General features: G+C 63.8%; 5 protein-coding genes across 7 annotated transcripts; 2 read left to right on the forward strand and 3 right to left on the reverse strand.

The window, feature by feature from the left end:
• Nucleotides 1–953: 953 nt before the first annotated feature.
• ACKR5 (atypical chemokine receptor 5) lies at nt 954–3201 on the reverse strand (the record flags this gene model as incomplete). Its single annotated transcript, XM_082298978.1, has 2 exons — nt 3165–3201; nt 954–2077 (listed from the first exon to the last, which is right to left on the reverse strand). The coding sequence occupies exon 2, from the start codon at nt 2067–2069 to the stop codon at nt 954–956; it is 1116 nt and encodes a 371-aa protein (XP_082155104.1). The 5' UTR covers nt 2070–2077; nt 3165–3201.
• A 2169-nt stretch (nt 3202–5370) lies between these two features.
• Nucleotides 5371–7121, reverse strand: LOC309583517 (retinol dehydrogenase 16-like; the record flags this gene model as incomplete). Its single annotated transcript, XM_082299235.1, has 4 exons — nt 5371–5591; nt 5669–5832; nt 6414–6672; nt 6806–7121. The coding sequence occupies 4 exons, from the start codon at nt 7119–7121 to the stop codon at nt 5371–5373; spliced, it is 960 nt and encodes a 319-aa protein (XP_082155361.1).
• A 776-nt stretch (nt 7122–7897) lies between these two features.
• LOC309583516 (retinol dehydrogenase 16-like) lies at nt 7898–9712 on the reverse strand (the record flags this gene model as incomplete). Its single annotated transcript, XM_082299234.1, has 4 exons — nt 9260–9712; nt 8868–9126; nt 8280–8443; nt 7898–8115 (listed from the first exon to the last, which is right to left on the reverse strand). The coding sequence occupies exons 1-4, from the start codon at nt 9573–9575 to the stop codon at nt 7898–7900; spliced, it is 957 nt and encodes a 318-aa protein (XP_082155360.1). The 5' UTR covers nt 9576–9712.
• Nucleotides 9713–10505: 793 nt separating this feature from the next.
• On the forward strand, nt 10506–14884 carry PRIM1 (DNA primase subunit 1). The gene is made up of 12 exons (XM_082299018.1): nt 10506–10660; nt 11027–11181; nt 11257–11363; nt 11442–11515; nt 11751–11887; nt 12139–12197; nt 12268–12379; nt 13340–13574; nt 13639–13708; nt 13785–13870; nt 14367–14465; nt 14687–14884. Exons 1-12 carry the CDS (start codon nt 10558–10560, stop codon nt 14704–14706), a joined length of 1257 nt encoding a protein of 418 aa, XP_082155144.1. The 5' UTR covers nt 10506–10557; the 3' UTR covers nt 14707–14884.
• Nucleotides 14885–15509: 625 nt separating this feature from the next.
• On the forward strand, nt 15510–25111 carry NACA (nascent polypeptide associated complex subunit alpha). 3 transcript variants are annotated; one of them, XM_082299088.1, is made up of 10 exons: nt 15510–15570; nt 15948–16019; nt 18300–18338; nt 18997–22533; nt 23634–23719; nt 23821–23898; nt 24148–24294; nt 24432–24560; nt 24773–24895; nt 24984–25111. In XM_082299088.1, exons 2-10 carry the CDS (start codon nt 15950–15952, stop codon nt 24996–24998), a joined length of 4224 nt encoding a protein of 1407 aa, XP_082155214.1. In that variant the 5' UTR covers nt 15510–15570; nt 15948–15949; the 3' UTR covers nt 24999–25111. The 3 variants fall into 3 exon arrangements, with proteins under 3 accessions (XP_082155214.1, XP_082155216.1, XP_082155215.1); XM_082299089.1 differs by lacking the exon at nt 18300–18338 and having other exon boundaries at nt 15530–15570; XM_082299090.1 differs by lacking the exons at nt 18300–18338; nt 18997–22533 and having other exon boundaries at nt 15515–15570.
• Nucleotides 25112–25210: the final 99 nt, after the last annotated feature.

Genomic DNA, 25210 nt, shown 5'->3' on the forward strand with positions numbered 1-25210 from the left:
CGAGGGCTCGACCCGCAGCACGTGACTGGGATCAGGATCCGGACAAGGATGAACTTTATCCGGATACTCCAGTTCCTCGCATGGCACAAGCCCAGCCCGCGCTGTGGCTCCGAGGTCTTTTGTACGTGCCCAAGCTCCTGCAGGGATTTTAGTGGAAGGAAAAGGGCTGTTGGAGCCCTGTGGAGTTGAGAAATGCACCCAATGACCATAAAAACCTGCCAGGGGATGCTCCAGAGAAGGCTGGAGTTAACGGGATGGGGGACACAAAGTCAGTCTGGAGAAGCCCTGCCCAGTGAAACCCAGTTTAACCGTTGCTAATTTACCACTGGGTTTGCAAAATTGCTCTGAAGGAGTTGCTGATCTCGAATCCAAATTGTTCCTCCCCTCAGGTCCGTGCCCTGCTCAGCCCCTTGGGCTGCCTTGCCTTCATCTCTCAAAAATCAGGCTCTGGACGTTGCTGGGCACGGTGAGGGGAGGTTTGTGTTCCAAAGGGATGATTCCTTCTCTCCCACTCGGGATGGCATTCACCAGGCAGTGCCATGCGCAGGGCTGGGGGTCAGGGACAGTTTGGGGGTGCAGAAACACCCGTGATGGGGCAGATCGTGCACCCCAACCCCACAGCTTGGGGCAGGATGGGGATCAGATCTCGGGGGCTGGGTTGTGTCAGACACTGAGCGGAGTAACTGAGTGGCTTTGTTATTGCAAGGGTTTCCTTTGTAAAACAGGGAGTCTCTTTTCCTCTTATCCTGTCTTTAGGTTGGACACAGCAACACTCCAGAGGCAAGATGTCCATAGCTCCCAACTCTCCTCAAACCTGGCACCTCATCCTGCCACGAGAGGTGCCCAGCCGAGAAGAGCTGTGTCCGAGCAAATTCTCTCCTCAGCACCAGGAGAAGCGATCCCACTGTCCCCAGGGAGGCACCACGACAGAGGCTGGGAGAGTCCGACCCTCCTTAGTTGGGAGGGCTGTTGTCCTTTGCGATGACTATGGAGTGCTGCGTGCTGGAGGAGGAGTTGTCGGCGCCCTTCTGGCCACCGTGGTCCTTTGGGATGTACTTGACCACAGCGGAGATGAGTTTGCTGCGGAAGTTCTTGCTGAGGAAGTTGTAGAGGATGGGGTTGATGACGCAGTGGAGCAGGGTGAAGCAGTCTATGATGTCATAGAAGAAGTAGAGGAGGTGGGCAAAGGTGCAGTGCAGGACAACGTGGTTGCCCTCGAGGGTGAGCAGCGTCAGCACAATGTGGAAGGGCAGCCAGCTGAGCAGGAACACCCCGATATAGGCGTAGATGAGCAGGCAGTGCTTGCGGCTCTCGGGCTTGGTGCGCCGGATGAACCGCGCCGTCAGCACGTTGAACACGGCGATGATGGGGAAGGGGATGAGGAAGCCGATGGTGGTGGTGGCCAAGCTGACCGCCAGTGCCCACTCGTCGTAGGTCTCAAAGGGGGCCACGAAGATGCAGATGGGCTCCCCGGTGTTGACCAGCTGCATGTGAGCCACCTCCAGGAAGGGGATGGCGGCGGCCAGCACCCAGCTGCAGGCACAGACCACGCGGCGCGCGCGGTGCTGGTGCCGGCGCCAGAAGAGCGAGGAGCTGGTCAGGGTCACGTAGCGATCCACGCTCAGGCAGGTGAGGAAGAAGATGCTGGCGTACATGTTGGCAAAGTAGAAGTAGTGGGTGAAGCGGCAGAGGAAGCTGCCCCAGAGCCAGGTGTAATCCAGCATCACCTCCAGCATCCAGATGGGCAGCGAGAGCAGCACCCCGAGGTCAGCGATGGCCATGTTGATGATGTACAGGTTGACCAAGCTCTTGTTGCCCCGTGTCTGCCAGTTGACCCAGATGACGAGGAGGTTCTCCACCAAGCCCACCACGAAGATGACCAGGTAGAGGATGAAGAGAATCACCCGCTTGACGTTCTCGTCCAGGCTGAACTCGCAGTAAGTGTAGGTGTGGTTCAGGAGGTGGAACAGCTCGGACCAGTTGTGGTAGTCCCCGTACTCACTCGGGACGGTGTGTGTCTCCATGCGGACAGTGTGTGTCTCCATGGGGACACTGGTCACCTCGGCCATCCTGGTGGCTGCAGGGAAAGGGAGAGCACTGACCTTAGCAGCCTGAAACACAGAGCCCTTGTGGGGGGCTTAAAAAAATCCTTCTGGGGGCTTCTAACCCAATTTTTACTCTCACAGTGACCCCCTACATCAACCCTGAAAAGATGCTGTGTTCACCCAGGCGATCCCCTCACACCCCAGGATAAATGCCAGCCACAAACAACAGCCACCACATGTGGTGGCTGTTCCCTGTCCCAGAGCCTGGTCTGGGGCACAGACAGGTGCCAGTGACTGTCCCAGAGACTCAGCTCCAGGGGGAAAGCCACTGCTCCCCCCCCCCGAGCCCTCAGGGTGTGGTCACTTGCCGGCCACCCTCACTCTGCTGGGAGCCATCGGGACTTCCAAGTAGGTGGCAAAATTATAAATTTCAGGGAAATGCAGTTGACCTGAACATCCTCTTATTGCCCCAAGTGAGAGCTCTGATCCCAGCACAGCTGCATCCTCACAGCGAAGACGCTGCGGACCCCGTCCAGCCTCGTGCCGCTGCAAGAGTTCAGGAGCAGCGTTCATCCCCAAGCTCCCTTGGGAATGCTGTGCAGGGCCAGTGGGGTCTTCCTGCTGCACTTGAAGCCTGGCAAGCCGAGACCAAGCCACAGCCAGGTGTCCCCTGCGAGAGCGTCATCCCTGTGGCAAAGGGGTGACACCCACCCAGGCTGACACCCACCGGCCCCAAAACCAGCGAGAGGCTGGATCTGCCACCCCCAGGGCTCTTGAACCTCCCATCCCCTCTGCGCTGCACGTCCTGAGAGACCACTGGGATTGAGGAGAGAGAGATGGAGAACGGGACAGATGGACAGGAGGGGGGAGAGATGGACAGGAGAAGGGACAGATGGACAGGAGAGGGGACAGATGGACAGGAGAGGGGACAGAAAGATGGGAGAGGGAACAGATGGATGGGAGAGGGAACAGGTGGACAGGAGAAGGGACAGGAGGACAGGACTAAGGACAGACAAACGGGAGAGGGGACAGACAGATGGGAGAGGGGACAGATCGATGATAAAGGCGATAGATGGACAGGAGAAGGGACACGAGGAAGGAGGGACGGAGCTGGCTCACCGGCGGCTGAGCGAGGGCTGCGCGGGGGCTGTTCGGGAGCGGGGGGATCCTCTCGGCTCGGCAGCTCGCGCGCCTCTGGGCACGGAGCTCGAGTGGGCTTGGTGGCCGCTTCCTGGGCAGGAAATGACCATCGTGGTGCAACATCCTGAGACAGCCCCGCGCGGGTGACATTCGGCTGGATTTCCAGCCCCGGGACTCGGCTCCCCTTTGATTTTGCCGCAGGGTGGGGATGGGTGCGGGGAGGCCGCGGGCTGGTGTCGGTGTGGAAGCCGCAGGTGCCTGGGGATGGACGGGGGTCCCCGAGGCTTCCTGAGGGTCCCCTCCACTGTCACCCCGCTGGGCTCGAAGGCTGGATCCTGCCTAGATTCTGCTGTGGGGAAAATACATCCCAGGTCCTGCCCCAGCGCTGGGAATCCTGCGGGGTTGGGGTGGGTTATAACAAAGGTGCCAAAGCTGCCCCTGGTGCCACGTCGATATCAGGGTGAGCTCGGGGTTCTTTTCGGGGCAAAAGGGCTGAAGGCTGAACTCTCTGCCCGGGCAGCACTCCCGCAGGAGCCGATGGCAGATGTATGTCGGCAGAGAAGCACCTCTGGCCAGGCAGCAATTAATCACAGAGCCGTGATTGCCCCGCGGTCTGGCAGGGGAAGGGAGGGGGCTCACGCCTTGCCCCGGCGCTGGGGAGGGGGCTGATAGGCAGAAATTTTTGCATCGATCTGCAAGTCCTGCGAAACAATTGCAGGAAATCTTTTTTCCAGCGCAGACAAGACTGCGGGATCAACAATCGGCTCGGAAGGAAGGCACGGCCGGAGCGGGGAAGCACGAGGGCACTGATAAGTCGGGGCTCACAACAACAAGCCCAGCGCTGCTGACCCCGTGGGCAGGTACCGGCCCTGGCACGACCGGCTTCCAAACAGGAACTCAGCAGCTTCGTGCTGGCCCCGGGCACATTTTGGCTCAGATGGGGCCGTGGGGGTGGTGAGGGGCCGCTCTGCCACCGAGGGGCTCAGGGGTTTTGCCCAACCCGAGGGGGAAGCAGTGCTCTGCTGATTCTCTTTAACAGGTCAGGGAAATTCCACAGCGAGCTCTGGGACTGAGCAGGATCTGGGAGCCGTCAAGGATTGTGCTGGGGCTGCTGATCCTGGTGGGAATGGCGAGGTCTGCGAGCCGGCTGTATTTCCAAGCCAGCTGAGCCGCGGGGAGCGGGACAGGCGACTCAGCCCCTTCTGCCCGTCCCTACCGCAATGCCTGGGGCACCCCAAGGTTCTCAGCACCCCAAATGCGTGCCCAGGAGCCCCCAGCCTCCCTCAGGGTTTGGAGAGGTGGGCTCCAGGCGGAGGCAGGGCCGGGGATCTGCCGTTCTCCCGCTCTTTGCCTCCCCGGGCAGCCGCGGCCGGCCCGGGGCGCTGCCGGAGGGATGCGGGCACAGGTGTCCCACGGCAGGTGCAGCCAAGGCAGCAGCTCCGGGGGCTTGGCACGCTGCATCCCGGCCCCCGGGGACACGCGGGCCCCGAACGCGACGTGCGGGGGCTGCCGGGACGTTGTACTTTGCTAAGCCGAAGGAAACACTTCGGAGAAGCTTCCTTGGCTGGGGAAGCAGCTCGGCGAGCGGAACGCAGCTTGTGCAAGGTCCCGCCTCCTCCTCATCCCTCTCGTCCTCCCCATCGCATCCCGGGGGTCCCGGTCCGGCGTGGGCTCGGCCTCTGCCCGAGCTGGGGGGATCGGGGCTGCCTTGGCGCTGCTCTGATCCCGCAGGCAACAGCAGTCTCAGAAGTCTGCCCCTCAGCTACTGATCGCTAATCAGCTCTTAATTAGCGCGGTGAGTGACGCAGGGATCACCGCCCACGAGCCCACGGGATGGATAAACACCGCGCTGCCTTTCCCAGCCCGTTCCCTGGCAGCTCAGCCGGGGCATCCCTGGATACGCCGTGCCCACAAAATGGATAAACACCGCGCTGCCTTTCCCAGCTCCTTCCCTGCCAGCCGAACCGGGGTATCCCGGGATACGCGGCTGCTCTAGGCACGGGCAGCAGCCGGGGGCCTGCCACGGGACCCCCCGGTGCGAAGGGTCACTAGCACCGTGGCCAGGTGGTCATCGGACACCTCCGAGGTCGGAGCTCCAGCATTGCATCGCCTTTACTGGGCACATTCTCGGGGGCGCGAGTCACCCATGGGCTCCCTGTCCGTGCCCCCGCTCTGGTGGTCATCCTCAGGGCACCCCGCTGGCCGGGATGGGCAGGAGGAGGCCAAGGATGGTGTCGGACAGCCAGGCCGGGCAGTAGCTGAGGGGCAGGAAGATGAGCCGGGCATCCCAGCCGGCGGTGTAGCGGCTGCGGGGACAGCGGGAGAGCAGCGCGTGTGTCATGGCATCGGTGACGTGCGACAGGCGGGAGCTGCTCAGGCGGTGCAGCAGAGTGGTGGTCTTGGCATCTGGGTGGACACGAGGGGGTCAGCCCCATGGAGGTGGGGTCACCGGGGGTGACGGTGCCGTGTGGGGATGGACTCACATTTGTCCACGTAGTGGCGGCCGTAGGCTGCCTGGGCTTCTGCCGGGAGCCGCTCCCAGAGGAGAACGAAGCCCTCCACCAGCGGTGCGGGGTCGATAATCGCCGTCTGGAAGCCTCCAGGTTCGATGATGGAGACTTGCACCCCGAAGGGACGCAGCTCCCGCCTGGCCCGGGGTGGGAACATCAGCGGGAGCTGCTGCCCCGAGGAGGGCAGAGACGGGGGGAGCGAGGGGGAGCCCGTGACCCCCCCCCCCCCCCCCCCCCAGGCATCCCCTCATGGGCACAGGGGAGCCTTGTCCTTGCTCCAGGGACCCCCTTGAATCCCGGGAACCTGGAATCCCCCTGAACCTCAGCACCTCGGGATCGCCCCAGATCCCGGGAGCATTCCCAGATCCCGGGAGCGCCCCCGGACTCCAGAACCCCAGACCCTGAGACACCCCAGGACCCCGGGACCTCCCGGATTCCAGGACGCACCGGGACCCCGGGGCGTTCCCATTTCCCCCGTCCCAGGATCCCTCCAGTGTTCTGCTCCAGAGCTCCTTGAAACCCTTCCCCTGATTGCACAACCACGGCTCCAGCCCTGCCCACGCTCCCGCCCCGCGGGTGGCCGGGTCAGCGTTTCACAAGCTCTCTGGGGAAGACGTAACGGGGAAGAGCAACATGAAACCCTGTGAGATGGCCAGCGGGGCAGCGCCGGGGCTGCTGGACGAGCACGGCAGAGCTCCGGGGGCTGCCGCAGCCGTACCTGAGGCTGTCGGAGAAGGCCTCCACGCCGTACTTGGAGATGCAGTACCCGCCGCCGAAACAGGACACGCGGCCCATCACGCTGGCCACATTGACCACGCGGCCCCGCGCCCGCCGCACCAGCGGCAGGAGGCTCAGCGTCACCTCCACGAGCCCCACCAGGTTGACATTCAGCACCTTGACAAAATCCTCCTTGGTCAGCCACTCGTTCGGGGCGGTGGGGATGATGATCCCTGCGTTGTTCACTAGCCCCCAGAGCCCTGGAGAGGGGATGGGATGAGCTGGGGCTGTTCCCCAGCCCATGCCAGCCTCGCCTGTGTTGAGTGGGTGAGGTGGCAGGAGAGCTGGTGGGGTGACAGTGGGGTGACAATAGGGGTGCCAGTCCCATCCTACCTCGATCACCCACACGCTCCCGGACCCAGGCGGTGACATCGGCGATGCTCTTGCTGGAGGTGACGTCCAGCAGGACGGTCTGGAGCCGGTTGGACGTGGCCGCCCGCAGCTGCGCGGCCCCGGCCTCGGTCAGACAGGCGGCCAGCACCCGCAGCCCACGCGCGTCCAGCTGCCGCGCCAGCAGGTTCCCGAAGCCGCTGTCACATCCCGTGATCAGCACGTGCTTCTCCGAGAGCCGCGGCACCGTCTGCCGCTCCCGGTGCCAGCGCCGCAGCAGGAACAGCCCCAGCAGCACCGCCACCACGTACAGCCACATCCTCGGCAGCGGCACCGCACGGTGACAGCCTGTGCCGGCCGTGCTCGGACCACATTTATAGAGCCAGGATTGCGGCAGCACCCGTGGCGAATTTTGTCCTCCTGGTTTGTAATTCCTGGCTTTGCCTTGCGCCATTCCCTGTGCCTGAGGCTCTGCTCTGCCCTTAGCAGGTGTATTCCAATGCCCCACAGAGCTGGATTTGCTGGAACCCTCCAGACACCGTCAGCAGCACCAACCCTGGACCTTCCCCTCTCACCCAGCTTTGGTGGGGGAGAGTGTCCCCAAATGCGGTGATGGAGCGGGACAGCTCCCACCAACCAGCTCTGCCAGGAGGAGGAGGAGGAAGCAGAGGAGGACGATTCTATAAGAGGCTGCTTGGTCCTTTGCCTAGAGGGAAATCTGGAACAGGTCTGACCTGTACTTGTGTGTATTAATACCGCGGGTGCCCGTTTGGACAAGTCGCCCGGCAACTTGGCAGGGGCTGGACCCTGAATGGAGCAGGTGCTCAGGGGAACAACCAGAGCCTCCAGGAGCCCCCACAGCACAGCCTCGGTGCCACAGCCTGAGAGTGACACCATGCTCTGCCAGGAGGGGACAGGGGGTCTTTATTCAGGACAAACCCTTCTGTGAGCAGGGGACAGAGGGTGAGTCGTACATGCAGTTACAAATTCAGGGACCTTGGCATGGCCTCGGCTGCGGCCAATTTTGGATGCCACCGTGCATCATTGGATCCCGCTCTGCACTGCCCGGTCCTGGCTGCCCACTGCATCCCCGCCTTAGGCTTTCCCAACGGATTTGGGGCAGTACAAGGTGAACAGGGCGTCGCTGAGGGCTGAGGGCAGGTAGCTGAGGGGGATGTAGAGTAGCTTGGCGTCCCAGCCGGCAGAGTAGCGGGTGCGGGGGTGGAGGCTGGTCAGCGCGTGCTCCATGCAGTTCGTGACCAGCGACAGGTCGGAGTTGTAGCCCTTCTGCATCACCTTGAGCATTGCCACAACTGCGGAGGCAGAAAACTCCACTGAGAGCCTGCAGCTGAGCAGAGCCAAGTGGCTCCATGGGGTGTTGGGGCAGTGGCACCCCCATGGGACCCCCGTGGCCCAGGGGATGTGCCTTGTGTCAGGAGAGAAAGAGCATTGCTCAGCCTTTGGGAGAGGTACTTACGCTGCCTCAAGTAACCCTCCCCGTAACTGGCTTTGATTTCCTCTGGAAGCTTCTGCCAGCTGGAAATAAAATTCTTTTCCAGGTTCTCAGTGTTGGTGATCATTGTTTTGAAGTAGCCTGGCTCGATCACACAGACCTTCACCCCAAAGCTGCTCATCTCAAGCCTGGAAGGGATTGAGTCCCGTGGGCCATGGGAGCAGCACCAGAGTGTGTCCATGCCTGCATCTCCCACGGGATGCAGCCTCATGCCAGAGGCGTGGAGCGGAGCCCGACCACACCAGCGGACCATGTGCCAGCCTGGCACGTGGCTGAGACAGTGTGTCAGCAAACATTTGCCACATCTGGGTGGGTTGGGGACAAAGCAAAGCTCGGGACAGCAGGGCCATGTCCTGCAGGATCTTGGACAGGAGCAATGTCCACAGGGGAGGCTCCATGGCAGTAGAGGAACCGTTCACACTTTAGCAGCAGATATGAGTTCGACCCGTGCTCAGCCACGGTTGCACGAGGATGGGGGTGGATAGCCATGCCAGACAAAGTCTGGAAAAACAAATTGGGAAAGCAGGATGGTGCCTGTTGGGTCAGAATTACCTGAGGCTGTCAGAGAAGGCCTCCACACCATACTTGGAGATGCAGTACCCGCCGCCGAAGAAGGACACACGGCCCATCACGCTGGCCACATTGACCACGCGGCCCCGCGCCCGCCGCACCAGCGGCAGGAGGCTCAGCGTCACCTCCACGAGCCCCACCAGGTTGACATTCAGCACCTTGACAAAATCCTCCTTGGTCAGCCACTCGTTCGGGGCGGTGGGGATGGCGATCCCTGCATTGTTCACCAGCCCCCAGAGCCCTGGAGAGGGGATGGGATGAGCTGGGGCTGTTCCCCAGCCCATGCCAGCCTCGCCTGTGTTGAGTGGGTGAGGTGGCAGGAGAGCTGGTGGGGTGACAGTGGGGTGACAATAGGGGTGCCAACCCCATCCTACCTCGATCACCCACACGCTCCCGGACCCAGGCGGTGACATCGGCGATGCTCTTGCTGGAGGTGACGTCCAGCAGGACGGTCTGGAGCCGGTTGGACGTGGCCGCCCGCAGCTGCGCGGCCCCGGCCTCGGTCAGACAGGCGGCCAGCACCCGCAGCCCACGCGCGTCCAGCTGCCGCGCCAGCAGGTTCCCGAAGCCGCTGTCACATCCCGTGATCAGCACGTGCTTCTCCGAGAGCCGCGGCACCGTCTGCCGCTCCCGGTGCCAGCGCCGCAGCAGGAACAGCCCCAGCAGCACCGCCACCACGTACAGCCACATCCTCGGCAGCGGCAGCGGCACCAGGATGGGGACTGGGAAGCGACCCGGGAGCGGGTTGTCCCGACCTTGGCCCTGCCCGCTGGCCGCTGTTAATAATTAATTAGCGGATCCACCGGGGCAACGATCGCGGAGATGCCGCGGGGCCTCCCGGCACTACCGCGATGCGGGATCGGCTCCGCCCCGTCCTCTTACGGGGCTCGTCCCGGTGCTGCCGCCTGGAGCCCGCCGGGCTGCGGGCAGTGCCTCGGGGTGTGTCCCGGGGCTTCGCTCCGGCCGCTCTTGTGGGGAAGAGTTAACGGGAGCGGGGCAGCGCCCGGGGGTTCCCGCACCGCTGCGCTGCCGCCCCGGGAAGCCCCCGGACCCCGGAACATCCCCGCGCCCTCCCGCTCCCGGAGCCCCCCGAATCACGGGACTACCCCGGGACCCTCCCAGACTCTGGGACCACCCCGAAACCCTCCCGGATCTCAGCACCCCAGGGTCCACCGGACCCCGGGTCAACCCTGGACACCCCGTCCCGGGACCCCCTTGGACCCCGGGGCACTCCTGGACCCCCACGCCCTCGGACCTCTCCGGATCCCGCGACACTCCCGGACACCGGGACATCCCGGGACCTCAGCGCCCCGGCACCCACCCGCCCGGGGACCCCTCGGATCCCGGGACATCCCCGGACCTCACCACCCCGGGACCCTCCCGGATCCGGGTACCTCCCCGAATCCCGGAACCCCTCGGACCTCAGCGCTCCAGGACCACCCCGGGACCCCAGGACCCCCCCAGATCCCGGGACCCCCCGGGCCCCGGGGCATCCCCTCCCTTCCATCTTGGGACGGCTCCGACGCTTTACTCCCGTGCCACTCCCCCGGTGTGCACGCCCCCGGTGCCGGTGCCCCCGCTCCCCGGCGGCCCGGGGCTGGACTACATCTCCCGGCGGCCCCCGGGCCCGGCGCCGCCGCTTCCCGCCACCTCCCGCCGCCCCGCTCCCGCCATGGCGCGGTTCGAGCCGGCGGCGCTTCCCGAGCTACTCCCGGTCTTCTACCGGCGGCTCTTCCCGCACGGCCCCTACGGCCGCTGGCTCAGCTACGGCGGTGGTGAGCGGGGGGAGAACCGGTACCGAGCGGGGGGAGAACCGGTATCAGGCGGGGGGCGTCGATACGGGGCGGGGGGCGCCGTCGGGGATGCGGTAACGGGCGGTGGGCAGCCGTACCGGGCCGGGGGTATGGCCGGGGACACCGTGGGAGGGGCGGGGGCACCATGGGGGACACCGATACCGGGCGGGGGGCACCGATATCAGACGGGAGCACCGCGATCCCCGGTCCCAGAGCACGTTAGCGGGCCCGGGGGCAGGCGGTGCGTGGATGCACTGACCGGGACACCGGGGGAGCAGGGAAGGGGAGGCCTGGGGGTGACTGTGATGGGGGATTCAGGACGGCATTGACCCTCCCGTGTCCTTCCAGTGAAGAACTACTTTCAGCTGCGGGAATTCTCCTTCACCCTGCGGGATGATGTGTACCTGCGCTTCCAGTCCTTCGGCAGCCCCCAGGAGCTGGAGCGGGAGCTGCAGAAGATCAACCCCTACAAAATCGACATCGGGGCCGTCTATTCCCACCGGGTGAGTCCCGGGCACTGTGACCGAGGGTCTGCAGGGGTCCCTGGCCCCGCTGAGCCCGTCCCGTCCCTCCTGCAGCCCAACCAGCACAACACGGTGCACCTGGGAGCCTTCCAGCCGCAGGAGAAGGAGCTGGTCTTTGACATCGACATGACGGATTACGATGATGTCCGGACCTGCTGCAGGTTCCCAGGAGGGCTCTGGGTTGCGAGGGGGCTCGAGGGTGTGGGGTGGCCACCTGACCCCCATCACTCTGTCCCCAGCTTGGCTGATATCTGCTCCAAGTGCTGGACGCTGATGACCATCGCTGTCCGCATCATCGACCGCGCGCTCGTGGGTGAGGGGCTTGGGGACACGTGTGGGCCCTGACTGTGCACGTCCAGACCACGCTCGGCCCCACAGCGATGCCCAGACCCCCAAAGAGGGGCCGGGCCATGCTCTCACCGAGCTGGGGCACACGCTGGTGCCCGGCAGGTTTGTGGCACCGTCAGCTTTGGGTGGTCGCCACAGCCTGTCCCAATGTGACCCCCAAGCCCATCTGTGCCCCGCAAACCCATCTGTGCCCCCCGCAGAGGACCTGGGCGTGCAGCATCGCCTGTGGGTGTACTCTGGCCGGAGGGGTGTCCACTGCTGGGTGTGCGACGATGCGGTGAGGAAATGGTCTCCGGCACTGCGGGCGGCCGCTGTGGAGTACCTGAGCCTGGTGAAGGTGGGTGCATGGGGGGCCAGAAACCCCCTGCCCCCCCCGACCCTAGTGAACGTGGGTTTATGGGGGCCTGGGCACCTCCTGACCCTGCTGAAGGTGCGTTTATGGGGATCTGGGCACTCCCTGCCCACCCCTGACCTTGGTGAAGGTGGGTGCACGTGGGTCTGGGCACCCCCTGACCCTACTGAAGTTGGGTTTAGGGGGGCCAAGCACCCCCTGCCCACCCCCACAGCCTGACCACCGCTGTCCCCCAGGGCGGAGCGGACACTGTGAAGAAGGTGAACCTCTCCCACCCTGTCCACCCCTTCATCAGGTGGGTGGGGACCCCCTCAGCCCATCCCTGCAGGCACCGGCGGGCGCTGAGCCCATCCCGCTCCCCGCAGGCGCTCAGTTGGTGTGGTGGAGAAATACTTTGAGGAGTATGCACTACTGGGGCAGGACATCCTGGGCAGCCCGGAGCGCTGGGACAAGGTGCTGGCCCTCATCCCGGAGGATATCCTTCCCGGTGCTGTGCTGTGCTGGATCTGGACAGGCTGGATGGATGGGCCGAGTCCAACAGCATGAAGTTTAACAGTTTCAAGTTCCAGGTCCTGCACTTTGGCCACAACAACCCCTGCAGCGCTACAGGCTGGGGACAGAGTGGCTGGACAGCGGCCAGGCAGAGAGGGAGCTGGGGGGACTGAGGGACAGCAGGCTGGACATGAGCCAGCAGTGAGCCCAGGTGGCCAAGAAGGCCAACGACTCCTGGCCTGGATCAGGAATAGTGTGGCCAGCAGGACCAGGGAAGTCCTTGTTCCCCTGTACTTGGCACTGGTGAGGCCACACCTCGAGTGCTGTGCCCAGTTCTGGGCCCCTCAGTTCAGGAAGGACGTGGAGACGCTCGAACGTGTCCAGGGGAGGGTGACAGGGCTGGTGAGGGGCTTGGAACACAAACCCTGTGAGGAGCGACTGAGGGAGCTGGGGCTGTTTAGCCTGGGGAAAAGGAGGCTCAGGGGAGGCCTCATCACTCTCTGCAACTCCCTGAAAGGTGGCTGTAGCCAGGGGAGGGTCGGGCTCTGCTCCCAGGCAACCACTGACAGAACGAGAGGACACAGCCTTGAGCTGCACCAGGGGAAGTTCAGGTTGGATATCAGGAAAAAATTCCTCACTGGAAGAGTGATTGGGCACTGGAATCGTCTGCCCAGGGAGGGGTGGAGTCACCGTCCCTGGACGTGTTTGAGAAAAGCCTGGATGTGGCACTCGGTGCCGTGGTTTAGTTGATGAGGAGGTGTTAGGTTAGGGCATAGGTTGGACTTGATGCTCTCAAAGGTCTTTTCCAACCTAGTTCATTCTGTGACTCTCTGTGATTTGGGAGGGAGGGCCCGCACAGGGTTGACACGGGGTTAAAACGGGGTTAAAACATGGGGTTAACGGGGTCGGAGGAGTCTGGGATGAGCCTTGACCCCCCCAGCACAGTACCGGGAGCCGCTGCAGGCGGAGTTCCCCAAGAAGAAGGACTCGGTGCAGCGCTGGGAGCTGCTGCGGGGCCGCGTGGAGCGGACGCGGGCGAGCGGCCGGGGGGTGGCCCTGGGGCCGTGCTACGCCGACTGGGAGGTCATGCTCCAGTTCTGCTTCCCCCGCCTCGACATCAACGTCAGCAAAGGCCTCGGGCACCTCCTCAAGAGCCCCTTCAGCGTCCACCCCAAAACAGGTGGGTGTGGGGCGGCCTGGGGACCGCCGGGCTGGGCGGCCGCGGTGACCCCGCTCTGTCGCAGGACGCATTTCGGTGCCGCTGGACCTGCAGAGACTGGACCAGTTTGACCCGTTTGCTGTCCCCACCATCACGTACGTGAGCTGGCAGCACTGTGGGGGGGTCTCAGTGGTGCCAGAGCCCTCCCAGCACATCCCATTTCTCCGGCAGCTCCCTGTGCCATGAGCTGGACACGGCCGGCAGCGACGGGGAGCAGGAGGATGTCGGGGAGACGGAGCCGAAACGCCGTGCGAGGGGTGAGCCGGGCTGGGGTTTGGGGGTCGGGGATGGGGTTTTGGGGGTCAAGGCTTGGGTTTTGGGGGTCAGGGTTGGAGTTTGGGGGTCAGGGTTGGAGTTTGAGGGTCAGGGTTGGAGTTTGGGGGACGGGGTTTGGGGGTCAGGGTTGGAGTTTGAGGGTCAGGGTTGGAGTTTGGGGGACGGGGTTTTGAGGTCAGGGTTGGAGTTTGAGGGTCAGGGTTGGAGTTTGGGGGACGGGGTTTGGGGGTCAGGGTTGGGGTTTGGGGGTCAGGATTGGAGTTTGGGGGACAGGGTTTGGGGGTCAGGGTTGGAGTTTGGGGGACAGGGTTTGGAGGTCAGGGTTGGGGTTTGGAGGTCAGGATTGGGGTTTGGGGGTCAGGGTTGGAGTTTGGGGGACGGGGTTTGGAGGTCAGGGTTGGGGTTTGGGGGTCAGGGTTGGAGTTTGGGGGTCCCCAACACCCACTCCCGCCTCTGCCCACTCCCCACATCCTCCAGACTACAAGAAGACGAGCCTGGCCCCTTATGTGAGGGTCTTCGAGCAGTTTGTGGAGGGAATGGAAAGCGCCCGGCGGGGAGAGCGGATCCGTCAGAGTGGTGAGTGCTGGGCGGGGGGGTGCCCAAAAGGGACCCCAAGTGGGACCTTCTGACTCTCATAATGGATTTAGGGGTCTCCCACTGGATTTGAGGGTCTGCTCTGTTGGATTTGGGGCGAGGGTTGGTGACAGAGCGGGACACAAGGAAGCAGCTGAGTGATGGCTGTTGCTGTGACAGCTTTCCTTTGTCTGGAAAAAACTTCCCATTTCTCCTCTTCACAGACCTGCAAGGAGATTTCTGAGGGACCCACTGCCAGCGTCACATCCTGTCATGGTCACCTCTGCCTTTGTCACCTCCGCTGGCCTGGGGGTCCCAGTGCCGTGGAGCAGCCGAATCACACGCGGGCTCCCTGCCCCTTCCCCAGTTTTTGTACCTTTTGCACTGTTTTCTACGCAAAGACCATTAAATGTTTCTGGTCACCTGTGTGCTGTATGCCGAGGCGGGTGGGGGTCCCTGCAAGGAGGGGAGGAGCTGGGGGAGGGGGTCCCTGCTCTGCAGTGTGGGGTCGCTGCCCTCAGTCCCCTGGACCCCTGCCCTGACCCCCTAATCCTGCCTGGACCCCTGCCCTGACCCCCTAATCCTGCCTGGACCCCTCACCCCTGCCTGGACCCCTGCGCTGACCCCCTAATCCTGCTTGGACCCCTCACCCCTGCCTGGACCCCTGCCCTGACCCCCTAACCCTGCCCGGACCCCTCACCCCTGCCTGGACCCCTGCCCTGACCCCCTAATCCTGCCTGGACCCCTCACCCTTGCCTAGACCCCTGCCTTCAGAGTCCCTGCCAGCCCCAGGAATCCCTGCCCCACGGTGAAACCAGGCCGCACATTCACAGCACCTCATCCCTCACCCGGAGGGCTCCTCGCCGCGTTCCCAGGGGGGTCCCGCCCCCCCCCCCCCACCCCGGGGGACCCCAACCCCCATTCCGGGGGGCTGCCCACACCCACGATGGGGCCCGAACAGAGTCCGGAACTCCGGAGCGCGGCCGTGGCGGCCGGGCCGGACCCTGTTGCCGGGCTCTCCCCCTGCCCCGGAAGTCCCGCGCTCCCGGAAGTCGCGCTGCCCTCTCGGTCTCTTTCCGCCGCCATCTTGGGCCCCGCTCCCCGCACAGTGAGTCCCGCGCCGCTATCCGCCGTCATCCACCGCCATCCGCCGCTTAGGGCTCTGCTTGCCACTAGTGAAACGGGCGGGAGGCCGGAAGGACCCGGTTGAGGCCATCGATGGGGTGGCGGGCGCGCCGGGCAGGGTAGAGGGGGCGGCCCCGCGTACCGGCGGGGGGGGGGGGAGGAGGCGGCCTAGGCCCCGGACCGGGCTCGGGCTCCGGCTGTGCCCGTGCTGTGCGGCCGAGTTGTCTCGGTAGACTCTCCCGGTAGTGGGAGGCGCGTGGTGTTCCGAGTGGGGTGGGAAGGACGAGTTACCGGTGGTCGCCCCCGGGCTGTCCCGGAGCTCCGGCGAGCCCGGGCCTGTCGGTTTCTCCCTTCCCGTAGAAATGCCCGGCGAAGCCACAGAAACCGTCCCGGCCACGGAGCAGGAGCTGCCGCAGCCGCAGGCGGAGACAGGTGAGGCCGGGAGCTGCTTCGGGGCGGTTTTGGGGGTGATTCCCGGGATCCCCCCGCGCGGCGGGGTCTGCGGGAGGAGGGGGGAGGAGCTGCAGCTCCCCGGGGAGGGTGGGGCGGGGGTCGCCCGGTGGGCGAGGAGCCGGTGGCGGCAGGGGTTGTGGAGCCCGGCTCGAGTGTTGTCACCTCCGCCGCGGGCGTTTCGGGGTGTCCATTCCATGCCGGGGGTTTTGGGGTGTCCATTCCATGGTGTCTCGGTGTCCTCGTGCTGTGGCCAAAACAAATCGGGCCGGTTCTGTGGTTTCCCACCCAAAACACGCGGGTTATCCCACAGGGAATGTGATTGGAGTCATGGGAGCAGGGGCCCCTCGTGTCCCAAAATGCCGGAGACGAGGACGGGGATGGGGATGGGGATGGGTCGGCTCCGCTCGGAGCCTGGATTGGGTGATCCCCGGTGCCGGGTGGGAGTGGGAGGGAAGCGGCCGTGGTCAGCTCGGGGTGTTGGAATTGGGGGCCTGTCCCGTTGGATTTGGGGGTCTTTCCTGCTGGATTCGGTGGTCTCCCATTGGATTTTGGGTCTGCTCCTTGATTGGGTGTTGTCACCTGATCTGAGGGGGCCGCTCAGGGCACGAGGGTGAACAGGGCTCTCCTGTTGGATTTGGGGGTCTTTAGGTGGATTTGGTGATCTAACCTGTTGGATTTGAGAGTGTGTCCCTTTGGATTTAGGGGTTTCTCGTTGAATTTTGGGGGTCTGCCCTGTTGGATTTGGGAGTCTTTCTTTGGATTTGGGTGCTGTCCCCTTGGATCTGGGACCACGAGGGTTGGTGACAGAGAGGGACACGAGGAGGGAGCTGAGTGATGGCTGTTGCTGTGACAGCTGCGTCGATGATTCCCAGGGAACTGCTGAGCTCCTTATTCCTCCCTGCGTAGCTGGAATTCCTGGCTGGGGCCCCCTCCCTGGGATGGCTCTTCTGTCCCTCTCAACTGACAACTCCCAAAATTCTGCTGCTCTCAAGGCTTTGATGGTGTTGTGGGAATCCTCAGGCAGCTTCTTGGATGTTCATCGTGTTCCGTGGACATTTGCCGGTCCCTGGAAAAACCCTGGAGATGGGGCTGGTGCTCACTGATCCGGGGGTTCAGCTCTGGGCAGGCTCTGTCGCCCAGGTGGTTTGAGCATCCCTTACAAATTCCGTGGGTTTGGGGAATCCTTTAGAGAAGGGGTCGTGGAAAGGTGGGGCTGTGGGGGGAGAAGCGACAAGTGGGAATGATTGCGTTTATCAGGAATGTGCTCAAACGGTGCCAGTGGAGCTGGCGAAGGAGCTGGGAGAGCAGGCAGGGATGAAGCGTTGTTCGGAGAGCGTGGCTCTGCACAGCCTGTTCTGTGACGGGCCTGGGCCCAGCGCAGCCCTTGGCAGGACTTGTTGCTCCTTTCAGAGGCACCAGGACATTCCCTGGAGCAGGAAGTGCCCTGTCACCCACTGGCACTGATGTCCAGCTCCAGGCCTTCCCATCCTTCCCACAGCCCTGTGCTTTGGAGCAGTTTGGGGTAAAATGGGGCATTAGAAGCATTTTTCAGTCCCCCGTTCCTGGGGCAGGGAAAGGGATGTCATTCCCTGCATTCCATGCACGTGTCACTGCCCTGGGTGGCAGCGAGAGCAGGACACGAGTGTGACCCTGATCCCAGGGTGGGACAGGGACAGAGCACCTGGCAGGGCCACCTGGCCTGGAGCTGGGAGGGACAGGATCCCTGGAATGGGGCTGGCTTTGGGCTCCGGAGCTGCCGGTGCCGTGAAGCGCTGCCAAAGGGCGGCACCGTGGCTGGGCCGGTTCTGCTCTCCCAGCCGGCAGCGGGGCCGGTTACACCAGTTGGACCAGCACTGCCCTCCCCGGCTCTCCTGGGCTCTTCCCTCAGTGGTGCCCTTGGATCTCCAGTGGGTGCTGGGAATGACGTTGGGAATGTCAGGGCTCTGTTCAGGCTCTCTCGGAGCTGGAAGCTGAGTGCTCCCATGGCCTCGTCCCTAAACAGTGCCCCTTGATTGCTGGTTGGCGTTAGGAATTTCATTGGGAATGTCAGGGCTCTCTCCAGGCTCTCAGCTCTGGCTCAGGAGCTGGAAGCTGAGCCCTCTCATGGCCTGTTGCCTGAGCGGTGCCCTTGGATCACCAGCTGGCATTGGGAATGGTGTTGGGAATGGCCAGGCTCTCTCCAGCTTCCCTTGGAGCTGGAAGCCAAGTGCTCCCGGTCAGTGGGACTTGCCCTAATAAACTGTTGTTCTCCCCGTTCAGCTCCAGCTGCCCCCGTTCCTGCTCCCATCCCTGCTCCAGGTACTCGGGACCCTCTTATAACCCCTCGTGTGCCGCATTAACCAGCGTGTGCCATTATGGGGGTTGCAGTTCCATTAACTCTAACAGCTTCCAGGGAACTGGGGGGCCTGGCCCCACCACCCCCATGTCCTTGTGCCCTCAGGGCACCTGCCCATGTCACCCACAGCTGGAGGGAGGGGGCTTCCAGAGTGCTCCAGGAGTAATTCCACATGCCAGTGGGTGGTATTTGACTTTTCCTTCCTCTTTTCGGGTGGGTCTTTGTTCCCCCCTGCTCCCAGCAGCTCAGGGGGTGACCCCAGGCTCGGGAGCAGCCCTGGGGGTCCTGCCAGACCTCTGGGACTCCACGGAGGTTGTGACAGCCCCTTTGGTAGGGCAGAGCTGGGTCCCTGCATCCCTGGGGCTTCCTGGTGGTTCAGGGAGTGCCTCCTGCCACTCCAGGGTTCTCGGGAAAATTGGTGCTGGGTTCTAGAAGGGGATGAACGTTCCGGTCCATGCTGACCCTGGCAGCCCAGGCGGTTCCTGCTGGGCCAGCAGCCAGGCACAGAGGCCAGAGGACAGCCAGGGCTGGCCGCCTGCCCCGTCCCTCTCTCTCTCCCTCTCTCCCTCCCTCTCTCCCTCCCTCCCTCCTCTCATGGCTCACTGTGTTTCTCTCCTTTAGCTGTTCTTCATGCTGCTCATTCCCCACCTCTGACTCCATCTCCATCCGCCCAGGCTCTCCCGGTGCAGCCGCCCAGCGCTGCCACGGCTCTGCCGGGCCCCCCGGGCCCCGTGTCCCCCCCCGTGGTCCCCGCTGCGGCCATCCCCGTGTTCTCTGTGCCCCCCCAGCCCCCTGCCCCGGCTCTGCCGGGCCCAGTCACCACTGCCCCTCCTCCCGCTCCGCATCCCCTGGTGGCTTTTGCAGCCCCAGGATCTCCAGGGCCTGCCCCTGTTAGCCCAGTGTCTCCAGGACTCCCGGCTCCAGTGTCACCTGGCCTGGCTGCTGCTTCTGCTGCAGTGACAGTGGCTCCCCTCGCCCCCCCAGTGAGCCCCAGTTCTCTCCCAGCTGCTCTCACCTCTCCCATGAAAGCTGCTCCCACTGCTGCCTCTGTGGGAGCTGCACCCCTGGCCCCGCTCCCCGCCTGTGGAGCAGCCCCAGCTCCTCTCCCTGCCGCTGGAGCAGCCCCAGCCCCTTTCCCTGCCTCTGGAACAGCCCCATCCCCTCTCCTACCTCCCCCATCCCGTCCCCTTCTGGCATCTCCCCCACCAGTGTCTCCCAGTTTGCTGCCTGCTCCCACCATGGCAGTGTGTCCCCAGAGCCCGGGATCACCCCCACTTCCCACAGTCCCAGTGTCTCCTGGAATTCCTGCTTCCACGCCACTGGCTTCTGTTCCAGCCTCTCCCCAAGCTCCAGCTCCAACCCAGTGCCCGGCCCTGGTCGGTGCCATCTCTCCACCCATCTTCCTAGCTGCCCCCAAAGCTCCCTTGTCACCCCCTATCCCTCTGCTGCCAGCTGGGATGTCCCCTGGGCATCCTGCTGCTGCCCCACCGGGCCCAGCCCCTGGTGCCCCAGTCTCACCACTGGTCCCAGTTGCTCCTTCTGTTGCCAAGGCCTGTCCCGTGGGCCCTGCCCCGGTGGTCCCAGCTGTGGGACACCCAGTCCCTCCCTCGGTGGCCAGGACCTCTCCTGGGAGTCCAGCCCCTCAGGCAGCGCCTGTAGCTGCGGCAGCTCCCGTGGCTCCTGCCCTGTCCACACCTGCTCTGGAAGCTGCCATCTCTGTCCCAGGGCCTCCAGCGAGCCCCATGCTCCCTGCAGCAGCTCCTGTGCCTGCTGTCCCCTCTGCCAGCTGCCCCCCTGTCACACCGGCCATGGCAGCTCCAGCCACCCCTCCTGTAGCCAAACCAGCTCCTGGGAGCCCGGTCCCTGCCCCAGCTGCCCCCTCTGTCCCTGTCACACCAGCAGTGGCAGCTCCGGCCACCCTTCCTGTGGCCAAAACACCTCCCCTGAGCCCAATCACTGCCCCAGCTGCCCCCTCTGTCCCTGTCACGCTGGCCATGGCAGCTCCAGCCACCCTTCCTGTTGCCAAAACACCTCCTCTGAGCCCGGTCACTTCCCCAGCTGTCCCCTCTGTCCCTGTCACATCACCTGTGGCACCTCTGGCCACCCCTCCTGTGGCTAAAACATCTGCTGCCCCAGTCACACCAGCAGTGGCAGCTCCAGCCACCCCTCCTGTGGCCAAAGCAGCTCCCATGAGCCCGGTCACTGCCCCCTCTGCCCCAGTCACACCGGCCATGGCAGCTCCACCCTCCCCAGACGTCCCTCCCGCAGCCAAAGATGCTCCCCAGGGCCCTATTGCTGCCCCAGCTGCCACTCCAACTCCCCCCAACCCAGCTCCAGCCACCCCACCTGCAGCCAAAGCTGCTCCCAAGAGCCCTGTTGCTGCTCCCCCGTCCCCTGCCACCCCAGCCCCTGCCACCCCAGATCCTGCAGCTCCACCAGCTGCTCCCCCAGCAGCCAAAACACCCCCAAAGAGCCCTGCCAAAGCCACCCCAGCTCCAGCCATCCCCACTGAGGACAAGGCACCCCCAAAGAGCCCTGTCAAAGCCACCCCAGCTCCAGCCATCCCCACTGAGGACAAGGCACCCCCAAAGAGCCCTGCCAAAGCCACCCCAGCTCCAGCCATCCCCACTGAGGACAAGGCACCCCCAAAGAGCCCTGTCAAAGCCACCCCAGCTCCAGCCATCCCCACTGAGGACAAGGCACCCCCAAAGAGCCCTGTTAAAGCCACCCCAGCTCCAGCCATCCCCACTGAGGACAAGGCACCCCCAAAGAGCCCTGTCAAAGCCACCCCAGCTCCAGCTTCCCCTGGAGCAGCCAAGAAGTCTCCCAAGGGCAGCCCTGTCACTGCCCCATCTGTTCCTGTGGCTCCAGCGCCATTGGCTCCAGCTGCCCCTGCTGAGGCCAAAACACCCTCAAAGAGCCCTGTCAAAGCCACCCCAGCTCCAGCTGCCCCTGCTGAGGCCAAAACACCCCCAAAGAGCCCTGTCAAAGCCACCCCAGCTCCAGCTGCCCCTGCTGAGGCCAAAACACCCCCAAAGAGTCCTGTCAAAGCCACCCCAGCTCCAGCTGCCCCTGCTGAGGCCAAAACACCCCCAAAGAGTCCTGTCAAAGCCACCCCAGCTCCAGCCACCCCTGCTGCGGTCAAAGCACCCCCAGAAAACCCCGTTACAGCCACCCCAGCTCCAGCTGCCCCCCCAGCAGCCAAGGCACCCCCAAAGAGCCCTGTCAAAGCCACCCCAACCCCTGCAGCTCCAGCCACCCCTGCTGAGGCCAGAGCACCCCCAAAGAGTCCTGTCAAAGCCACCCCAGCTCCAGTGGCCCCTGCTGAGGCCAAAACACCCCCAAAGAGCCCTGTCAAAGCCACCCCAGCTCCAGTGGCCCCTGCTGAGGCCAAGGCACCCCCAAAGAGCCCTGTCAAAGCCACCCCAGCTCCAGCCACCCCTGCTGAGGCCAAAACACCGGCTCCTGCCCAGGCGCCTCCCAAGAGCCCTGTTACAGCCACCCCAGCTCCAGCTGCTCCCCCAGCAGCCAAAACACCCCCAAAGAGCCCTGCCAAAACCACCCCAACTCCATCTACCCCTGCTGCTGCCAAAGCACCCCCAAAGAGTCCTGCCAAAGCCACCCCAGCTCCAGTGGCCTCTGCTGAGGCCAAGGCACCCCCAAAAAGTCCTGTCAAAGCCACACCTGCTGAGGCCAAAACACCCTCAAAGAGCCCTGTGAAAGCCACCCCAGCTCCAGCCACCCCTGCCGAGGCCAAAACGCCCTCAAAAAGCCCTGCTGAGGCCAAGGCATCTCCAAAGAGCCCTGTCAAGGCCACTCCAACTCCTGCAGCTCCAGCCCCAGCTCCTGCTGCAGCCACAGGTGTTCCTGGTGCCCCTCCGAAGCCCCCAACTCCTACAAAAGCTGATGCCAGCCGTCCCAGCTCTGCCCCGAGCGCTCCCCCTGCCAAGAAGCAGCAGCCCCTCCCCAATAACAAGGTGGCCAAGCCGGCCGCTCGCCTCCCCCAGCCCAAGCCCCCCTCGAAGGCCCCGCTCGGCGCTGACGACGAGGACCTGCCGCCTCTGCTCCCCCCCGAGCCGCCCGTGCTGCTGGAGCTCTCTCCCCCCGCGGGGGTCCCGGCTCCCCCGGCGCCGCAGCCCATCCTCAAGAATGACAAGGGTATTTGCGGCCGCGGTTTGCCGTGTGCATGGAGTGTCACTGGCTGCCCACGGGATACTAACCCCGCCCGGGGCCCCGGCGTGTCGGGGTAGACCGAGCCGAGCAGGCGGTGAGCCGGGGCACGGGGAGGGACGGGGGTCAGCACGGTCCCGGTGGTCACTAACGCGTGTCCTCGGGCACGGAGCACGGTGTGGTTTGTGGCATGGGCACTGCGAGCTGAGCTGGCTTCACACGGAGGCTCGGGAGGAGCTGCCACGTGCGTGTCCCTGCTGTGTGTGGTGTCCACGTGGTGTCCCTGTGTCCGGCCGGCGGCGGAAGGGGGGCCATGGGCAGTGCTGGTGCCAAACTGGGCTGTCCCCACGCTCTGCCTGAAGTGTTGGGAACCCCGGGCACACCCTGACACCTGCAGAGAGCTTTGCCAGGGCTCCTGTGTGCCGTGGGCACAGAGGCCCTTCCCAGAGCAGGAAGCAGGACTGAATCCAGGTAATGGCTGCACGGGAGCATCGCGGTCACCTCCAGGTGACCTCTGGCCTCCAGGGCTGGGGACACCTGGCTCTGGTTCGGTCACTGGCGTGGTCAGTGCTATGGGTCAGAGACTGGTGGTGGCACTGCAGCTGGCGGCCCTCTGGGCACCCAGAAGTGCTATTCCCAGGAGGGGGTTCCAGATTATCCCAGATCACCCCTGCCACAGATGTGCAGCAGCCCCGAGGGCTCAGTGCGTGGGGTCTCGGTGCCGTGTCTCAGCTCTGGATTTGAGGGGTGTCAAGAGGGGCCCTGTCACACCGGACTGCTGCCACCTCAGCACCCCGGGAGTGCCACCCACCTCCTCCTTGAGCTGGAGCCACAGGCTGGAACTGCCTCAGGGGACTCATTCCAGAGCCTCCGGGCACCTGTGGGGCTCTGGCACCTGGCTCCCACCGTGGGGAGAGGCTGGGAATCCATTCATGCCACCCTGCTGATGGCATTTGGAGTGCAGGGAATGCTCCTTCCACCACCTAACTGGGCTGACTGGTGACTGACTGCACGGGGAACCAGCAGCAAAGGCTGCATCCCCTGGACCTACCTGAGGTGGGAGGAGTGAGGGATGTGTCTCTCTGCAGGGTCTGGCACAGAGTCCGACAGCGATGAATCCGTACCAGAGCTCGAAGAGCAGGACTCCACACAGGCCACGACACAGCAGGCGCAGGTAGGGCACATGGCACACGCCATCCACGGTGGATCAGAGTCCCTGCCGGGGACTGTCACCCCAGGATTGTCACGGATCCCTCTGGTTTTCCCTCCCTGCAGCTCGCAGCAGCAGCTGAAATAGATGAAGAACCCGTCAGCAAAGCAAAACAGAGCCGGAGCGAGAAGAAAGCTCGGAAGGTGAGGCTTCACCTGTCCCTGGTGAACAGCCCCGGGGCTCAGAGTCACACTGGGGATCTCACCAGTCCTGGGATTGGAGCGTTGCTTCCAGCTGACCACCTGGGAGTGCTGCTCCGTGGCAGTAAATGCACATTTCCATGTGTATCCATGCAGCAAATGTTGGATCTGGGGCTCTGGAGAGAGGAGTGGGCACATCTGGGCTGGCTCCAGAGTTCTTTCCCTCACTGACCTTTCACTCATGTTTTTCAGGCAATGTCCAAGCTGGGCCTTCGCCAGGTGACAGGAGTCACCAGAGTCACCATCCGGAAATCCAAGAACATCCTCTTTGTCATCACAAAGCCAGATGTGTACAAGAGCCCGGCGTCAGACACCTACATCGTCTTCGGCGAGGCCAAGGTGAGCCCACTCTGGAGCCAGCAGGACCCTGTGCCAGGGTTCCTTTCTGTCACCTGTACACCGTGTGGCTCCTGCCCAGGGAATGTGCTGGCACTGCCCAGGACTGATCTCACTGCTCCTTCCCTTCCCTCCTGCAGATCGAAGACTTGTCCCAGCAGGCTCAGCTGGCAGCTGCTGAAAAGTTCAAAGTGCAAGGAGAACCTGTTTCCAACATCCAGGAAAACACACAGACCCCCACCGTGCAGGAGGAGAGTGAGGAAGAGGAGGTAACGCCTTCCCCGGGCTCCTGTGGGGCTGTGGTTTGGGTTAATCCATGCATTCCTCTCCTTCGTCCGTGTCTCTGCCAAAGGCAGAGCGCAGGGTCCTTCCCTGGGGGTGTGTGCAGTGCAGGCCTGGCCTCCTGGCTTCCAATCCAGGCAATCCCAGCCCATGCCAGGCTCAGAGCTGGCACTAATCCTGGGCTCTGTTTCTCCCTCAGGTTGACGAAACCGGCGTGGAGGTGAAAGACATCGAGCTGGTGATGTCGCAGGCGAACGTGTCGCGGGCGAAGGCCGTGCGAGCCCTCAAGAACAACAGTAACGACATCGTAAACGCGATAATGGTGAGTGGTGGGGGGTAGCAGGTTTGGGGGGCTCCTGGGGGGCAGCTGCTGGCTCTGGGCTGGCTCCTGACTCCTGTTCTCCCCACAGGAGCTGACGATGTAGCCGCCGGAGGGAGGAGCCTTTTTTGGTGTTTCAGAGAAGAGTAAAATACAACTAAATTTAAAATTTGTACTATTTCTATCGGTTAATAAAGTTGTGGCTTATTGTTGGTGAAACTGCTGCTCTGTGGTGCTTTGCTGCCTGCCCTTCCCTGGAAATTGTGGCCCCAGGGTGGAGCCTTCCTCCCGGGAAGATCCCGGCACTGATACCCCGTC

The sequence above is a fragment of the Coloeus monedula genome (genome assembly GCF_965178545.1).
Source record: "Coloeus monedula genome assembly, chromosome: 30".
In the NCBI taxonomy this organism is placed as follows: Eukaryota; Metazoa; Chordata; class Aves; order Passeriformes; family Corvidae; genus Coloeus; species Coloeus monedula.

Excerpts from the sequence above, each read along its gene's own strand:
- PRIM1 (XM_082299018.1), top strand. The coding sequence starts at position 10,558 with ATGGCGCGGTTCGAGCCGGCGGCGCTTCCCGAGCTACTCCCGGTCTTC. Across the intron at positions 12,380-13,339 it reads TGGCCCTCATCCCGGAGGAT|TACCGGGAGCCGCTGCAGGC; the intron begins ATCCTTCCCGGT and ends CCCCCAGCACAG. Across the intron at positions 13,575-13,638 it reads CAGCGTCCACCCCAAAACAG|GACGCATTTCGGTGCCGCTG; the intron begins GTGGGTGTGGGG and ends GCTCTGTCGCAG.
- NACA (XM_082299088.1), top strand. The coding sequence starts at position 15,950 with ATGCCCGGCGAAGCCACAGAAACCGTCCCGGCCACGGAGCAGGAGCTG. Across the intron at positions 18,339-18,996 it reads TGCTCCCATCCCTGCTCCAG|CTGTTCTTCATGCTGCTCAT; the intron begins GTACTCGGGACC and ends TCTCTCCTTTAG. Across the intron at positions 22,534-23,633 it reads CATCCTCAAGAATGACAAGG|GGTCTGGCACAGAGTCCGAC; the intron begins GTATTTGCGGCC and ends GTCTCTCTGCAG.